The sequence below is a fragment of the Gambusia affinis genome, linkage group LG07, assembly GCF_019740435.1.
Source record: "Gambusia affinis linkage group LG07, SWU_Gaff_1.0, whole genome shotgun sequence".
Lineage (NCBI taxonomy): Eukaryota > Metazoa > Chordata > Actinopteri > Cyprinodontiformes > Poeciliidae > Gambusia > Gambusia affinis.
In genome coordinates, this window is record NC_057874.1 from 28,054,110 (window position 1) to 28,071,211 (window position 17,102).

Sequence of the window (17,102 nt, forward strand, 5' to 3'; positions counted from 1 at the left end):
ACATATGGATTTTGAGGAAGAGACAAAGCCTCTCTATCATCCATCTTCTTCTTTCTACCCTGGAAGTTGAATCCCAACTGGAAGGAGAAACAAAAGGAGAAGGCGGGACCCATCTTCATCCTTCACTGAATTCTGTCTCCCAGACTTTGGTTATGATAAAAATCTGAGGACAAAGATTCAATTGGAAGAAGAATAGTGACAAAATCCTTTCCCTTCCTATCAAAGCCTATAAAAGATGAAGGAGGAGGAAGAGGAGCGGCCAGCTGTGACCTTCTTCCTTCAGGCCTGAAGACCAGGCTCTGAGGAAGAGGAGCAGTGACTTGTGTCTAAACTCATGCCTCCTCCTTTTTTTTTTTTTTTTGCCAGTATCCGTAGTCGGCGGACAAACATTTCCCCCGTACATTTTTTTAGGTCTGAAAAGTAGGACATGTCCGGGAAAAAGAGGACGTCTGGTCACCCTATGTTAGTTTGACCATTAGTTTTTGGCCTGACTCTTATTAGCTGATAACTTGAGCCTCATTAGCTTTTAGCTTGACTCTAATTAACTTTTAGTTTGACTCTTCTTAGCTGTTAGCTTGAACCTTATCAGCTTTTGGTTTGGCCTCTGAACTGTTGGCATAATTCTTGTGATCTGTTTTATTAGGTGGTTGCTTTAGGCTTCCATTAAAGTTTCCAAACTTACATTTTAAAAAATGATGCTACATGTTTAAAGGTCCGTGGTTGTACCTTAGCACTTTATGGTTCTTAGTGTTTGATAAACTGAGGTGACCAAACAACCATTATCATCTGCATTTTGAGGTGTATGACAACATTAACCCCCCAGGCGACCCACAGAAACCTCAGAACACATTACAATTCAAAGTTGGGTAATGTTACTTTTCAAGAAGGAGTAAAATAAGCACCATTGATGGTTACCGCCTCAGATGTCAGCTGTCTGTTCTCCGGGGAACCTCCCACCCAGAGGCTCGAATCTTAGATGCTGTTTACACAAAACCACCTCAAACCTGCAACAAAGCCGGAGTATCATTAGTTTTCATAAAGCGTTGGGGGGAATTCAAAGACATGGCCTCTTGACCTATTAATGCAGAGCCAGATATTTTCTTACACATCCTTTTGTACCAATGACTCAAGAGAGTTTCATGTGCAGCTCTCAATTGTCTGACTTTGGCTTTAAGACACCTACACTGCAAAAAATCTTACCAAGTATTTTTGTTCTAGTTTCTAATATAAATATCTTATTACATTTGAAATGAGACAAAACTAACTTACAAGTAACTTTTTAGCAACAAATATAGCTTGTTTTAAGCTTGAAATACTAGAATGTTGATTAAAAACTAGTAATCCAGTTCCACTGGCAGATTATTTTACCTATAAATGCAAAAAATGTCATAAGTGAAATAATTTGCCACTCTAAATAGTACTTTATTGACCTAAAACAAGCTTATATGTTGCTAAAAATCTGTAAGTTATTTTGTTTTATATCAAGTTTTCTAAAATATTTATATTAGAAACTACACTACTTGGTAAAATTTTTTGCAGTGTAGTAAGGCATGAACGGCAAGATTTCTTTGTAAATTAATCCTTAAGTGATATTTATAATCACTGCAACTGTAAAGGACAAAAATCTCCAGCCTGAAAAAGTATTGACAGCTGCTAAAATAAACATCTTTAACATAAAAGGCTGCAGAACAAAATGGTTCAAATCAAACAGTTGAAGGGAAGTTGAATTGTTTAAATTTTTGATTCATTGAAAACAAACCTGATGATTTAACAAGTGATTATTGACCAAAACTAACTGTGTACAGAAGCCTATTTGGCCAGTATATCACTTAACCTGCTTTTAAAGGTGACTTATTTTGTTTCCTTGAACAAATTAAAATTGGTCTAAACAAAACATGTTAATTACACAAAATCATTTTTAGATAATGAGATTTCAGTCAGATCAGTCCTGGCTATTGTACTTTAAATTCAGAGAGCTGCGAATGGCCACATAAAAATGGCTGCAAACAGATGCGCAATTATACCACTGTACATCTTTGAAAAGCAGAAGTAGAGCCTCCTGCACAATCAACAAGATTGTAGCAAGTGGTTTCTGGATGGTAAGTCAACAACAAAACATTTTTTTTTTTTTGTCAGCAGCCATTGTAAAGTGCATAAAGCAGTAGAACCAGCTGAGCAAACATGCTGGAACTCAGTTTGGGTTGCAAACCGAGTTCCCAAACTGAGGTAAAACTGCAGTGCCCTCTGATTGTGACTTGATCAGGAAGTCTTTGAAGCGGTTCCTTTTCCAGACACTAAAAAACATCAACATGTTACCAGAAGACAGCTGGTGGAATGCTATTTTATGTTCGTTTTATGTGTTTGTGCTTCTAAATGGAAGCATAAAAACCGACAAAGTAGTTTTTTAATAGGTTCCCTTTAAGCAATGCAAATATGTTGTCAACAAGTGCTGAGGTATTCCTCTGTGCTTCCTTTTTCTTTTGTTTGCAGACTGCTCATTGAGCTACCCACTGGGGAAACACGTGATCCACGAGGTATCCAACGTCTCCTTCAGCCACCTGGCCTGTGACGACCAGGCTGCTGTAGTCGTCCACTGGTCTGCAAGTCCACTAGGTACCGTTTGTCTGCAAACTTTCCAAGTGTCTGTCTGTGTTTACATGAGTCGGGTTGAAAGGTAAAAGACAGACCGCCAAGAGAGGAAAAATGAGATCCTAAACCGCTCAGAGTACTAAGATTACCAAGAACTGTGTGTCCCTTTGATCGGACCTGGAGCCGGAGAGAAAAAAGGATCACATCTCACACAACAATACCACGATTTGACCGTGAAGGAATGTGAGTGTGTGGGTGCGTGCGCGTGTGTGTGTGTGTGTGAACCAGGTTTTTATATCTTCGTGGGAACCTACCGTATTTCTGTCTACGTTGTGGGGACCACTGCTCCATGTAGGGACATTTCCTTGGTCCTCATGAGGGGAAAAGCTGTTTTTCAATTAGGGGTCCGGTGATGTTTAGGGTAAGGGCTAGGCTGTAGAAAATGGATAGAAGTCAATATAAAGTCCCCATAATACATGAAAACCCAACTGTGTGTGTGTGAGAGAGGGTGTATGGTAAGGCAAACCCCTTTCTCTTTCTCTCTGTGACAAACCTGCCTATTGTTTTCTGGTGGAGGCAGATATCTTCCAGAAAATGTCCGTGTCACGCTTCCGTGCACAGCAAAACACAAAATCTTACTAATTAGTGCTGGTCTCGTTTGTAGTGCAAATATTGTAGTATGCTTGAAGTTAAACAGAAAGTAACTTTTCAGCAAGATACAGGAGCTTTTTTAAGTCAATAATTTTTGAATATTGATGAAAAAGTGGGAGTTACACAGGCAGATTATTTTTCCCATATTTTAAGTGAAATAATCGAACTAGCAGTTTGTCGTCAACTTTAAGAAATTATTTTCTAAAAGCAAGGTCCTATTTTTTGCTGAAAAGTCATATTGAGTGTACTAAGATATTTGCACAAGATATTCTAACATCTTGTATTTTGCAGTGTGGCTTGTGACTACCTCAATGACTTCAGCCCACCTGATAATTTTAATAATCACTTATTCTATAAAACAGTGTTCTGTAAATAACTTTTCAGCAAAACATATAAGCTTGTTTTCAGTCAACAATTCCTTAATATTGATGAAAAAGTGACATATATAACTACTAAGTATATTATAAGTTACAATGTGGAATGAATGTCTTGTTCCATTGGTAAATTATTTCAGTTATACTTTTTTAAATCAATATTAAGAAATTATTGTCTTAAAGCACTTCCTATTTCCTGTAAAACATTTATTTATACGGTAGCTTTGTCTTAATTAAAGTGTACAAAGATCTTTGTGTTATAAACTAGACCAAAATTACTTGGCAACATTTTGTGGTTTTGCAGTGTTGCCGTTTTTATTGTGTAACTCCTCCATGTTCTTTTCATTATGAATGAATATGTCAGGAATTCACTGGAGATCTATAAAAGCGCTCCAGAAACAATGATGCACAGATGAGTTTTCCAGCCATTTCCATGGTTTCCATCTGATATCCCAATATCCTGTCTGTGCTGCACTCAGGTGGATAGAGCAATCAAAGTTTTTTTTTTTTTTTTTTACTTTTAGTAGGTTTCCAATTCAAGTAAAACTAAAGATTTACACTGCAAAAACACAAAATCTTGGCAAGTATTTTTGGTCCTGTTTGTAGTGCCAATATTTTAGTTTTGTCTTATTTCAACTGAACTAACATTTATGTAACTTTTCAGTTACCTTCTTTTAAGTCAATGCTTTGCAGATTATTTCACTTATTACATGGGAAAATGTCTTGTTATAAGTGAAATAATCTGCCAGTGAAACTAACACTTTTTCATCAATATTTAGGAATTAACTTAAATCAAGCTGCTATATCTTACTGAAAAGTTCTTTATAAGTTGCCTTTGTCTTATTTAAAGAGTACTAAGAATATTAAGAATTAATCTGAAAATTTTTGCAGTGTTTGCGGTAAAAAGGCTAGTCAAGTACAGAGTAACTAATCATTAAATTGGATTTTATAATCAGACAAAACAAAATTGCATGTAAAGTTTGGTATATTAAAGACTAAAATAAATACAGAAAAGCTCATCCAGGCAGTAGAAACACTTTTTAAAATCTTTTTTATATATTAAACGTTTAATCAAAGTAATAACGTGTTGTTACAACATGGTAATGTACTTACAGTAACAATACACAGTGTTTACTGTGTTTTATTGGACTTAAAAGGTCCAACAGATAGAAAACATTAAAAACATAAAGCTGTTGTAGAAACAAGAAGTGTTTCTACAACATCATCAACTGATGAAAATAAAAATAGATGAGAAAAGTGAATTATGGCAGCATATTGAAAATACAAAGCTCACTTTTGTTTAAAAATGAATGAAAACCTGACCGGAGCGAGGAAGAAACTGCTACCTTCCTCTCAGCCTGGGAACAAAATAAATCTGAGCTCATGTTTCGGCTACTCTGGGGATTTCCTCCTGGCTTTGCTTCTTCCGCAAATCAGAACTTCATATCTTGCCTGTTGCATTTGATAAGTCTGAACTGTTTAAGGCCCGTTTTTGATCATAATGGCCGTTGGAAATTGATGGCTCAGTGGTTCTGGATGAATTCAGTTCGCCTCTGTCTGCCGCTGCCAGGCTGCATTTCCCCAGGGATCAGAAGTGAACGGAAATGCCTGATTTCCCTCTGCAGTTTTCCTTTTTTTTTGCACTTGTTTTTCCCGATCACAGGATAAACAAAGCCAATCCATGACTCATTCTCTGTGCAGAATGTCAAATCACCCAATGCTGTAAAAATGCATAAGTTGCTGCTGCTGCTGCTGCTGCTAAAATGCAAATTCTACTCAAGTCACAGAGAGAAACGGAAGAACATGTTCAGGAATCTGCCTCAGGACACAGAAACCTGTCCCTCTACTTTTCTCTGCCTCTCCTGCAGAGCTAATGGGAAAAACATGTCTGCTGGATGTGAAGGTGTAATTACAAGACAGATGTTTTCAAAGAGGAGGAGATTTAGTTGGGAAGAACCGGGAGGAGGAGGGAGCAAATAAAAGAGGATAGGAGGGGTGAAGACAGAAAACAAAGGGACATGTCCAAATTATGTCCACAGAAATGTGTCCCATCATCATTTCCGAAAGTATTTTACTCCGTTTTAGAGAAAAAGATCTTTGAATTTGAAGGAACATAAAACTGCAGCCAGAGGTTCACTTTAATTCAGGTCTGCAGACGTAGGCTGCATCATTCACATTCTGGTGGGAAAATACCCTTAATACTAATAACAAAGCAAGAAATAACTTTATGTTTTGGTCTGTACAGCAAACACAAGAAACAAATGCAAATAAAAAATGCTACAATCAAAAATAAAGTGCAACAATCACAAACAAAACGCAGATTCATAAACACAAAAAAAGGATATTATGTATAGAATTTCAGTATGTTTCAGTTTTAAACGCACAATATAGTTTCCAGTTAGTTATATTTTTTGCCATTGATTACTGTTGAGGAAAAACTGAAGTTATTTTCTCAACTTCAGTTTTCATTATTTTGTTAGTTTTAGTTAACTGTAATAACCTTGATGAGGACATGCAGAACGTTTTTCTATATTCCTGAATGTTAGGAGTATGAATGGAGAGGACAGATGAAACTGACATTTCCATCTTATTTCTGCAGGAATCGAACACATTAAAGGCTTCAGAGTTTATCTGGAGGACAAAAACCCAGACGGGAAGCAGTGTCAGCACCTGATCCTCAAAGACCCGCGGCAGCTCAACTACTCCTTCAAGAGCACGGTGAGATCTGTGTAGAGCAAACTCCTCACTGTTTGTGAAGGCAGAAAAGTTTTCTCCACTTAGAATGTAAAAAATGAGGCGAGATTGAGACCGGTGCACAGTAGTGTAACACAAACTTCTTTTGATTCACTTCATTCAGCTGAAATCTGACGACTAGATTTAATAATCTGTATTTTTGTCCTCATGCAGAAGCTGAGCAGTCAGCCATTCAGTAGTTTGACCTTTGACACTGACTACATGGTTCGTGTCGTTCCTTTCCCGTCTCTGATGAATGAAAGCTTCTTCCCTCCATCTTTCCTGAGGACCAACTGTAAGTCACGTCTGAACGAGCTTGATGAATTACTTTGTAGTTAAAACCCTGTCAAAGTGTCTCTATTCACCAGGGAAGAGAAGGAATGAGTTTATTTTTACTGAAAATCAAATATTTCTGTGTTTTCCTGTTAACAGCGTGTGAAATCCTGCTTGGATCGGACAATCTGGTCTGCAAACCATGTAAGTTCCTCTTTGTGTTCGTCATACACGACGCCATGTTGGCTGCATTCACTGACGCACAAGTAAAATCCAGTAGTTTCAGCAAATATGACTTAACAAAACTGTTGGAGTAAAATTATTATGCATTTCTGATCTGAGGGAAAGGATGGTTCTTTTATTAAATGTCCTAATGTCGCCTGTAACAAACATATTTCCAACGTATATTGTGTTTTTGTCTTTTTTTGTTGTTGCTGTGTTTGATTCTGACAATTGGTAGATGTTAGTGCTCTGGTTTTAGTACTCCTTCAAGAGCACGGTGAGATCTGTATGTTAATGTTTTTATCTCGTATTGTTAAATACCGGTGCACATCCAGAGCTTTGGTGTTGAGTTCTGGTTCTGTCTCCTCAGTCTGGAAGCCAAAGACCCTGAACGTGTCTCAGCTTGGATCAAACCTTCATGTGACGTTTGATTTGGCTCCATCCTCCTTCAACTTCCAGTTGTATTACCTGTACTACAGGCTGCGGCAGGACGGCCTCTTCAGGGTGCAGCGCTGCAGACCAGTAAGGCTGACGGCTCTGTTTGCTTCAACAAGCATTATCAAAAATACCAAGATATTCCCATTGCACCACAGTTAGACGTGTTATTTCAAAGTAACATGTAGGCCTGTCACAATAACAAATGTTGCTGGACGATGAAGTGTCCCATAGGTTTTTACAATAAACAATAATATTGCTGTTTGACTAATATGATGGTAACGGTATAAAAATGCTCATTTAAATTCTAATGAGCGTTTAACACTGAAAATAGAAGATGCGTTAAATATCCTAAATATAACCTTAGCACTTTTCTGTAGTTTAGAAAATTAACCTGTAACAATAACAGCTCACTTTATAATTTATCCTGAAGAAAAGTTATAGAAGAATCTGAAATTATATTAATAATAATACTCCAGCTTTATGTTTATTAATCTTCAGTCCATTAACAGTTGAACTCTCACTTTGCCCAGTCATTTATAGCTCTAGTGTCCAAGTGAACGACTGGATTTGGCTCCTCTGTCACACAGAAACATCTACAATAAAACATCATCAATAACATCATTAAAATAATAATATAGATTAAAAACCAACTCAAAACAAGGAGAGGCTGTATAAATAGAAGCAGAAATCTTTGCAATTTGTGCAAGAAATTTATGTGGAATAATATGTGCAAAACAATCAAAAATGAATAAATAAAATAATATTCCAGTCTTAGATTAGTTACCAAGACAACGGAAAGAAACCTAGGTAAAGATTATAATTTTTTGTTGCCTCTAATATTTTTATATAATTTAAAATCTGTAGTTTTTTTTTCCTAATTTATTTAATTTATTCTTGGATTGTGCATCTAAAATCGTTCGAGGGGCAGCAAACGGCCCCAAGCCCCTTAATCTTACCAGGGGTATGAATAATTATGGCCTTGACTGTAAGGTGCATTGAAGTCAGTTGAACTATTAGTTGATAGCAGCATTTTTCCTGCTTGTTCCACATCTATTGCATGTTCGTTTATTAACAACAGCTGAGTTTTCAGTCCTTTTCTTTCAGGTTAGCCTTTTAAAATGCTAATAAACGTTTTGCTGCGTGCTTCGAGAGCCCATAATGTGACCTAAATATCCAACCACATGAAGGTCTGCTCATTTAGATCCGCACTGGAAGGTGGAGGGAGCAGCCATTTTACTGCCCCCTCCTGGCTGCATCCTCTTTGAAGTCTGTCCAGCGGCTCGGCCCTTTAATCTCTGTTATTCTCAGGCGGTGCCGTGAGTCAGACACATGGGAACAACATGGGACGTCTTCACTCACTCAGTGTTCTGGTGCACGGGTTTTAATTTGGTTTTGATCCGTCTGAAGGCAGGTCATGCTCGGTTGTTTATTTGCAAAGATCTCTCCTACATAGGCCTGTCATAATAATACATGTTGCTGGACAATAAATTGTCCAGAAATTATTGCAATTAAAAAAATATATTGTTAGTTTGAGAGTATTTTTAAGTAATATAATGGTATTGACATAACAATGCAATAACACGTTCTCAAAGATCAATAAGCTTTATATTCTAATGAACATTTAACAATGGAACTGGAAGATATTTTAAATATCCAAAATAAATACAACAAATAAAATGAATTATGAAGTCCTGTCCTTCAAAAAAGGGCCAGTTGAGACCGAAGCACCAGACTGAAATTTTCTTCCTTCTTCCAGTTTTTGGTTGACAGAAAGAGAAAAACAATAAATTTCATAATTAATAATTGAGCTTGTTTTAATTTATCATGCAACTAATTGATTGATTGCTTATTGTGAAAGCAATACCTCTAAAAATAAAAGAAGATATATGTAGATGATTTTAGTTGTTTTATTTTGGCAGGACCTGAACCAGGCGAGGACAACGTGTGTCCTTCAGGACGTCACACAAGGAACCTACGTAATAGAGGTATGTTTTCAAACACTATCATGTTATAACTACACCTTGCAGCTGTGATAATATCTTCCATAAACCTCGTAATTTCATCCAGGATGTGGCAGTAATGTGCTTTTAGTACTGTGGCTAACGAGAGTTGGTCAGGTTTTACTTCATGCCTTGTCTGAGACATGGAGCGTAAAGGTGGGCGATCGATCAAAATATCACTAATATCAATACCAAGTCAGCATCAATATCAGATTGATGCTTTAATTTCAGATTCTTGAGTTTTTATTTTGTAGTTATCGTAGTTTCTCAAAGGTACCTCAGAAAATATCTTGTTTCGTTTTGTTCTCTAATTATATATTTTTTGCACATTATTTGGTTAAAATGCACACAAATCAGGTCAATGTGTTATTAATCAAAGGAAAATTTGATGATATATCATCTTCAATTAAAGGTATTAGTATCAGTATTGGCACTGGGGGTATTTATTTGGTATGAGATTGATGCCAAAACCATCTGGAAGAAGTAATCAAGTTACCCATCTTTGTTCGTCTCGTGTCCGTAATGTTGACTTCACAACAGACGCATTCAGGTTCACTGAATTTATTCTAACAAAAGAGGAAATTGAGATGGTGGTTAACATCAGTCCAGCAGCTTCTGGCCCTACACGTTAGATAAAATATAGTAAATGACTGCTACTCCAGAGCAATGACTCCTAATGAGCAGTTGACAGCAGTTAGCTGTTGTAAAATTAAGCATGACATTAATAATAAAAGTTAAAAACGTATACAAAACCTGGCAAAATTACACACAAAACAGTGACTATGGTTACATTTGTCTGAAATATATGTTACAATAAAGTAATACTTGTAAAAAAAATAAAATCATGTAAAGTTGATCCCAAAATATATCACAATAACAGAAAAAGGGGGAGGAGCTGCTGCTTTCTGGTTGCTATGGTGACCACCAACTGCCAGAGCAGCACAGCGTTACTTATTCAAATTCAAAATTCATAAATACTTTATTGATCCCAAAGGGAAACTAAATGTTATTGTAACTGATTAATTATAAATTATTATATTATACACATATATACAACAAATGTCAAGAAAAATATTATTTTGACTGAATAAAATTGATTTGAAGAATAAATAAAACAATTTTGTCAAACTTCACATCTGTAATATTGTTGAAAGAAAGCCGTTGAATTTGTACTATGTAAATCATGTTATGATGTGTTCAAAAATTTACAATAAATTTTTGCTAAAATTGTCAAATACTGATGATTTAGTGTTTAATAATAATCTATTTCATGCATGTTTTTTGTTGTTTGTCTTTGTTTTTATAGCTTAGAGACAACAGCAACACGACCAGGAGGCAGATGCAGTACCACGTCAGCCAGGGTGAGGCTATATGAAAGATAGCCTAGCAGTTTTCATTTTAATGCTTCTTTTCTAACATTCAGTCTTGAATAACCTGGATGTGTTGCAATGAACATAAATAACGTGTAGTTGCTGTATTGTACTTTCATTAGTGTTATGGAGCCAGATTACGGTTGAAACCCGGTTATTTGAATAAGTTGTGTTTGTTTTGTCGTTCAGTCCACTCCCCGTGGGCGGGGCCTATCCGTGCCATGGCCATCACCGTGCCCCTGGTCATCATGTCGGCCTTCGCCACCCTCTTCACTGTAGTGTGTCGCAAGAAGCAGCAAGGTGAGGCCAGCCAATGAAATTCAGAGCTGCTGAGTCGTTGTCTGTGAAAACTTTAGAGCTCCTGGAAGTGTCTCAGCCAGGATATTTTTGAAACATGCCTATTTAATACATAATTCCCACAAGTCTGAAGTGATCTGCACTATCTCAGTAGGCAGGCGCAGTGCATAGCAGACCCATGGTTTCGAGACCAACAAAAAGACAATTTGGACACTTTGACCAATGTGCAAGAGAACAATACATGAACAAAATGGCTGCAGTCTGAATTGATCCGTATGAGATGGGAAAGGAAAACATGTCAGACAATGTGGACAATCTGCTTCATACCAAGATATAGTTTCACTACTTAGTGAACAGGAAGAGTCCGTAAACCATGAAGGAGCTTCTCCTGATATCCATGAACACATACAATCAAATTTTAAACGGGTTTGTAAAGGACACATTAACTCTTCGTGTGAATAACAAGGTTCTGTTGACTGGCAGAGTAACAACCTGTACTAGCAAACACCTAGGCTACATGTCTTAGCTAGCAGATAAAAGCTACGGTACATTAGCAAAGCTAAGTTTGCTAGGTTGGCAGTAATTACTACAGTACGTATCACTGATATTTATCTTAGTATTACACAGAGGTGGTAGAGTACTCAAAACCTGATTGGGTAATTGTTGTGATTGTTTATATGTTAAATAGGAACAAACCTGTAGCTTGTTTATTGTCATAGCAACTGCCTGGCAAGATGGCTGTCAGTTACAAACTATGTTGAAGTGAACTCTTGCATGCATATTTTACACTGTACTAAAAGAAAGGAAAACCAGCCAAACATCCTCAATGCTTCTGATGCCCAGACCAATCAAAATATTCAAAATAATGCGTTCCTTCAGCCGGCCAATCAGTGCTGGTCTTTTATGTGTCATTGAAAAATATGCAAATAAAAATGGCAACATCTTTGGAATGTTAGAGCCACTCCAGAATTCACTCCAACCGAACCGAGACCGAGGTTTGTTGGCAGGGCAGAGTTTTCTGTTTTTGGTCCGCATCAGAGTTCAGTTACGTATTCACATCTCCCAAAACAAACTGGACTTCTTAGACAAACGGGCCAGAGTTGGATTTAATTGGTCTAAACGGGGCTGGTGTGAATGCCTCCTAAAACTCCGCCAAAGAAGAAAAATACTCTAATGATTCGCTTTTAATGCTGGATTCAGTAAACTCTCCTGCTTTAGTTTGTTTTAATCTGGATGGCTGCTTTAAACACAACTCCAAAGACCCTGCATCCTCATACGGGACAAAATGCACACTAAGCAAAAGCTCGAGTCTCAGGAGGTTAACTTTGATGCTAATGCTGACAACTGATGTTACTGTGTTTCAAAGGAAACTCTTAACTGGTTTAAGAGGCAGAAAGTAAAACTGCGGGAACAGTTTAGTAGTCGTTTACATGAAATGGAAAAAATATGGAAAGATCAGAAAACATAGAAGTGATCTTAAGCTGTGACAACAGTTTGTGTAAGAAAAGGTCCAGATCACATGCAGTACACCTCAGCAATGAAAATGAACAATCTCTCACCTTCCAAACAAGAGATGTTACTTTAGCATGTGAGACATTTGTGATCTGTTTGCTATTAGAAAACATCTACAGCCAGTTGGATGAGGAGAGCAGCGAGTCGTCCAATCAGAGCGCAGCACTGAACAACGAGCGTCCGTGGCCACGCCCCAAAGTTTTCATCTGTTACTCCAACAGAGATTGCCCCAAACACACCAGCGTTATCCAGAGCTTTGCCTACTTCCTGCAGGACTTCTGCGGCTGCGAGGTGAGGCGGGCGGGATCTGGAAAAGCTGAAATGACCTGAAACATGAAGGTGTAATTAATCAATTGTTCAATTCAGGTGGTGCTGGACCTCTGGGAACATCTGGAAATGTGCAAAGAGGGTCAGATGTCGTGGTTGAGCCGACAGCTGGATGAAGCAAACTTCATCATCACCGTCTGCTCTAAAGGCCTCCGGTACTATTCCTTTTAACGTTGAGAGCCTGAATTTATTGAAGATGTACATTAAAGAAAAAAGTCATCTTTCACTCATAATTTCTGTTTTATTGTTGTTGAGTTTTGCTAACTGTGTTGCTGATTTTGCTCAGTACAGAAGTTCTCCAAGTTGTTTATATATGTGATTTTTTGCATGTATTTATTTAAAAAGTTTAGTTGTATTGCACATTTCAAAGTACTTTACACCATAAAAACACCTCAGTCATCAGTTATGAAACAAGCATTACATTTTGTCTAATGCCATCATCAAAATCATCCAGAATAATCATCAGATGCATTGATTATTGTTTCAGTTAGATGAATGAAGGGCGGCTCTAAACAGGTGGACTTTTAGTCTTGATTTAAAGGAGCTCTGTGTTTGTTCCAGATCTGTGGTGCATAGAAGCTGAATGCTGCTTCTCCAGACCTCAAACGTCTGGAAGGTTCATACAATAATAAGAGCTGTTTACAAAACAGCCAAGTAAATTAGTTCGTTTGAGTTTATGTGAAAGAATTAATCCGGGGGAGCTGCGTGCATTAAACGTTTTCAAAGTTAGCAAAAACAAACAAGGAGCTCCGTTATTAGCGCATTAGCAGAGTGAATTCTTTTTGTGCAGAAAACAATAAATAATATAATTAATCTTTCCATTTGTCCAATAGCTTTGATTCACTGTTGCCTCCACTTCCACTTATCTCAGATATTACGTGGAAAAGAAAAGCCGCAGAGGCAAGACTCCCGTTGGTCGCCGTAGCAACAGCGGCTGCGGCTCCCCGACCGGCGGATCGCACGGCGACCTGTTTGTCGTGGCCGTGGCCATGATAGGAGAGAAGCTGCGGCTGGCAAAGCAGAACGAGGACAGCGGGGATCCGGAGCTGAGCCGCTTCATGGCCGTGTACTTTGACTATTCCACAGAGAGCGACATCCCGACGGCACTGAGTCTGGCTCCCAGGTAGAAACATGGCAGACACCAGCAGTGGGTCAAAGAGGAACTATTGTGAAAATGTCAGTTTTTTGTACGTTTTTGGAGTTTCATTTGGGTCTGAACTGCATCTAAAACCACGCAGCTGTTTCTTTTTTTTGGCAATACGTTAATGTCTTTTGTTGTCTGGAAAATGAGCCATTTCAAAAACTTCCCAAATGTTAAGTCACATTTGACAGGCACTGCACTGTTGCCTAGCAACCCCAGCAGAGCTCCAGCACGTTTGGTCAGCTGGTTTTATCACTCTATGCGCCATACAATGGCTGCTGGAAAAGACAAGGGTTTTATTGTTGACTTGGCTTCCAGAAACCACTTGCTACATTCTTGTTGGTTGTGCAGGAAGCTCAACTTCTGCTTTTCATAGATGTACAGTTGCATAGTTGCTCATCTGTTTACAGCCATTTTCACATGAAACTGTAAACATTAAGCAGGGAGGCAAGGCCGGCAGCAGCTCACTTGGATTTAAAGTGACAAGCTGGCCTAAAACAGATCAAAATAGGTACAACTGACCAGAATAAAATGTCATTATAAGTATAATTTTGTGCAAAACATGTAATGAGCTTATTTTGTTTAAACCAGGGGTCCCCAAAGTTGGTCCTCCAGGGCCGACATCCTGCATGTTTTAGTGGCACCAACAGCCTTTTCAGCAGGTCGATGTTCTTCTTATGCCTTCTAAGAAGCCATCCTTTGATCCAGGTGCGTTAAACCAGGGAGAGACTGAAACATGCAGGAGGCCGGCCCTCCAGGACCGACTTCAGGGATCCCTGGTTTAGACCGTAGACCTAGTTTGTTCAAGGCAACATAGTCAGTGTCCTATAATGAACAGAAGCAGTTTCTCAGGTTTATTTTCTGGTTCAGGCTGAAGCTCATGGATCAGCTGCCGCAGCTCTACGGCCGGCTCCACTCCAGCCAGTCCGCGCTGGCCGATCCGGAGCAGCAACCCGTCAACATCTCCAGGAGAAACTATTTCCGCAGCAAATCAGGACGCTCGCTCTACGTCTCGATCTGCAACATGCACCAGCACATCAGCCAGAACCCGGACTGGTTCGAGAAGCAGCCGTCTCCCCCAGGAGCGTCTTCGGCTCCGTCGGACTCCTCCTCCTCCAAACACGTTCCTCTTCCTCCGCGGCCGGCCTGCTCCTCCTCCGTGCCTCAACCGGATCAACGGTTTGACTCTGGTGTGGTGCTGAACGAGGTTCTGGTGAGGACGCCGTCCATGGAGGGACTGGAGGGGGAAGCGAGGAGGAACGTACTCCTGCTGGCCGCTGGCTCCAGTCCAGAGCCGCCGCACTGCTCCGCGTCCATCCCAGGATCCACTTCCAGGTCCGCTGCTTTAGAAATGTCCGTCTGTCATTTCCTTTCAACACCTCACACTCCTCTTTATGACACTGAAGGGATGCGCAACATATCGGCACTCAAAGATCAATAAACTTTTAGTTCTAATGAACATTTAACACTGGAACAATTTAAATAAACAAAACAACAAGTAGAATTAATTATGAAGTCTCTGTAAACCAAATTGCTCCTAGTAGTACTTTTTTTTAGCAATATTAAAAATGTATTTTCTTAAAACAAGCTCCTATAGTTAGTTGAACATTATTCTTGTCTTACCAAGATATTTGCACTAGAAACTAAACTAAAAATACTTGTATTTTATGTTTTTGCCATTATTCCAATAGTAAATTGAAACTGTCTTCTTTAGTTCATTTGTTTTGTTTTTATCTTCAAAGTGGTGATGGAAAAGTTTAGAAACTTACTCTGAAAACTTTACTGTGGCCATGACCTCTGAGTTAAGAGCAATTTGCTTTTTCTCTGCAGATTGTCCACCGGCAGATCTGGAGTTTTACCCGAAGAGTCTTCCTCCTCTTCCTCAGCTCCCTGTGTCCTCCAGGATGAAGAGCGACCTGCTCCGGGTCACACCGAGGAGCCCGGCTCCTCCGGCCCGGACGTCCCGCCTCCCCGTGATTCTGGAATCTACGACTCGTCCGTCCCGTCGTCGGAGCTCTCCATCCCACTGATGGAGGGACTGTCACATGACCAGGCAGACTCTTCCTCCTTGGCAGACAGCGAATCGTCTTCGTCCGGCCTCGGTAAAGCTGCAGCGCTGCAGAGTTAGATTAATTCCTCATTTAGTTCTGATTTCCTGCAGATTAAGAACAAAAACATGATTAAAGAAATCAAAGAAAGTTCAAGGAGCCCAGAAAGTTTCAACACTTTTCACTTTTTGTCATCATTCAGTTTCAGCAACATATTGTTTCATATGACGATATCAATAATAATCGATTAGGCCGGTTTGTCTCTACGCCTGTCACACTAACAAATGTTACTGGACAATAAATTGACCCAAAGGTTTTTACGATAAATGATAAGATTGTTTTGAAACCATTTCCAAGTAATATAGTGGTACTAATGGCATGATAATAATGTAAGAACACTTTTGCAAAAATCAATAAACTGTAAATTCTAATGAACATTTAATACGTGCTGATGTTAAAAGCATTTTTTTAAAACTGCAGATGCATCCTTCACTACAAATGATCATTAAAGGAATGGTTTGATGCATTTTAGGCAATACAATGTTTAATTTCTTATTTAAAGAGAAACTTATCTGTTTATTTGCATTTTAATGCATTTATAATATTGTATAAAAAGGGATTAACTGAAAAATCTTCAAAATGTGCCAATTCTTCATCCAATTAATCAACTAATCATCAAATTATTGATATTAAGCACCTTCAGTGCAAAGTATGAGTAATGAAATATGCAAAGCAAAAATCATGAGCATTTGTTTTTTCCCTTTCTCTTCAATTTGTACTGATGATGCTCAATAATGCAAAAAAATTTAATTGATGGAAATTACAAGATTTAACAGCAGATTGACAAAAAAATTGAGGGATATAAATACTAGAAATGATAGGAATATTTGGGCCGATATCGATATCCGATATTAGTATCACTGCTGTGGCCGATTACCGATATTAACTGATATTTTATATATTTCGCTATTGTTTTACACTTTTTGGGGGAAAATGACCAGAAACAGATGGAACCAAGATAAAAATAAGTATAGGTTGTTTATTTATCAGACGAATGCCAATTATCCTGCATCCCTAATACTTAGTTGTTGTTTTTATTCCCTCTTGAATACATTTGTCAAATAAAC

The 17,102-nt window shown here is 38.4% G+C and overlaps 1 protein-coding gene across 1 annotated transcript in view; it reads left to right on the forward strand.

The window, feature by feature from the left end:
* Positions 1-17,102, forward strand: part of il17rd (interleukin 17 receptor D) — a 41,641-nt gene that overhangs the window by 22,849 nt on the left and 1,690 nt on the right. Inside the window, exons 3-15 of the mRNA XM_044121743.1 lie at positions 2,491-2,613; positions 6,214-6,332; positions 6,522-6,642; positions 6,780-6,824; positions 7,213-7,364; positions 9,200-9,265; positions 10,587-10,641; positions 10,840-10,950; positions 12,566-12,750; positions 12,826-12,941; positions 13,658-13,909; positions 14,798-15,262; positions 15,758-16,029. Coding sequence (XP_043977678.1) covers positions 2,491-2,613; positions 6,214-6,332; positions 6,522-6,642; positions 6,780-6,824; positions 7,213-7,364; positions 9,200-9,265; positions 10,587-10,641; positions 10,840-10,950; positions 12,566-12,750; positions 12,826-12,941; positions 13,658-13,909; positions 14,798-15,262; positions 15,758-16,029 — 2,082 coding nt within the window. The remainder of the gene's footprint in view (positions 1-2,490; positions 2,614-6,213; positions 6,333-6,521; positions 6,643-6,779; positions 6,825-7,212; positions 7,365-9,199; positions 9,266-10,586; positions 10,642-10,839; positions 10,951-12,565; positions 12,751-12,825; positions 12,942-13,657; positions 13,910-14,797; positions 15,263-15,757; positions 16,030-17,102) is intronic.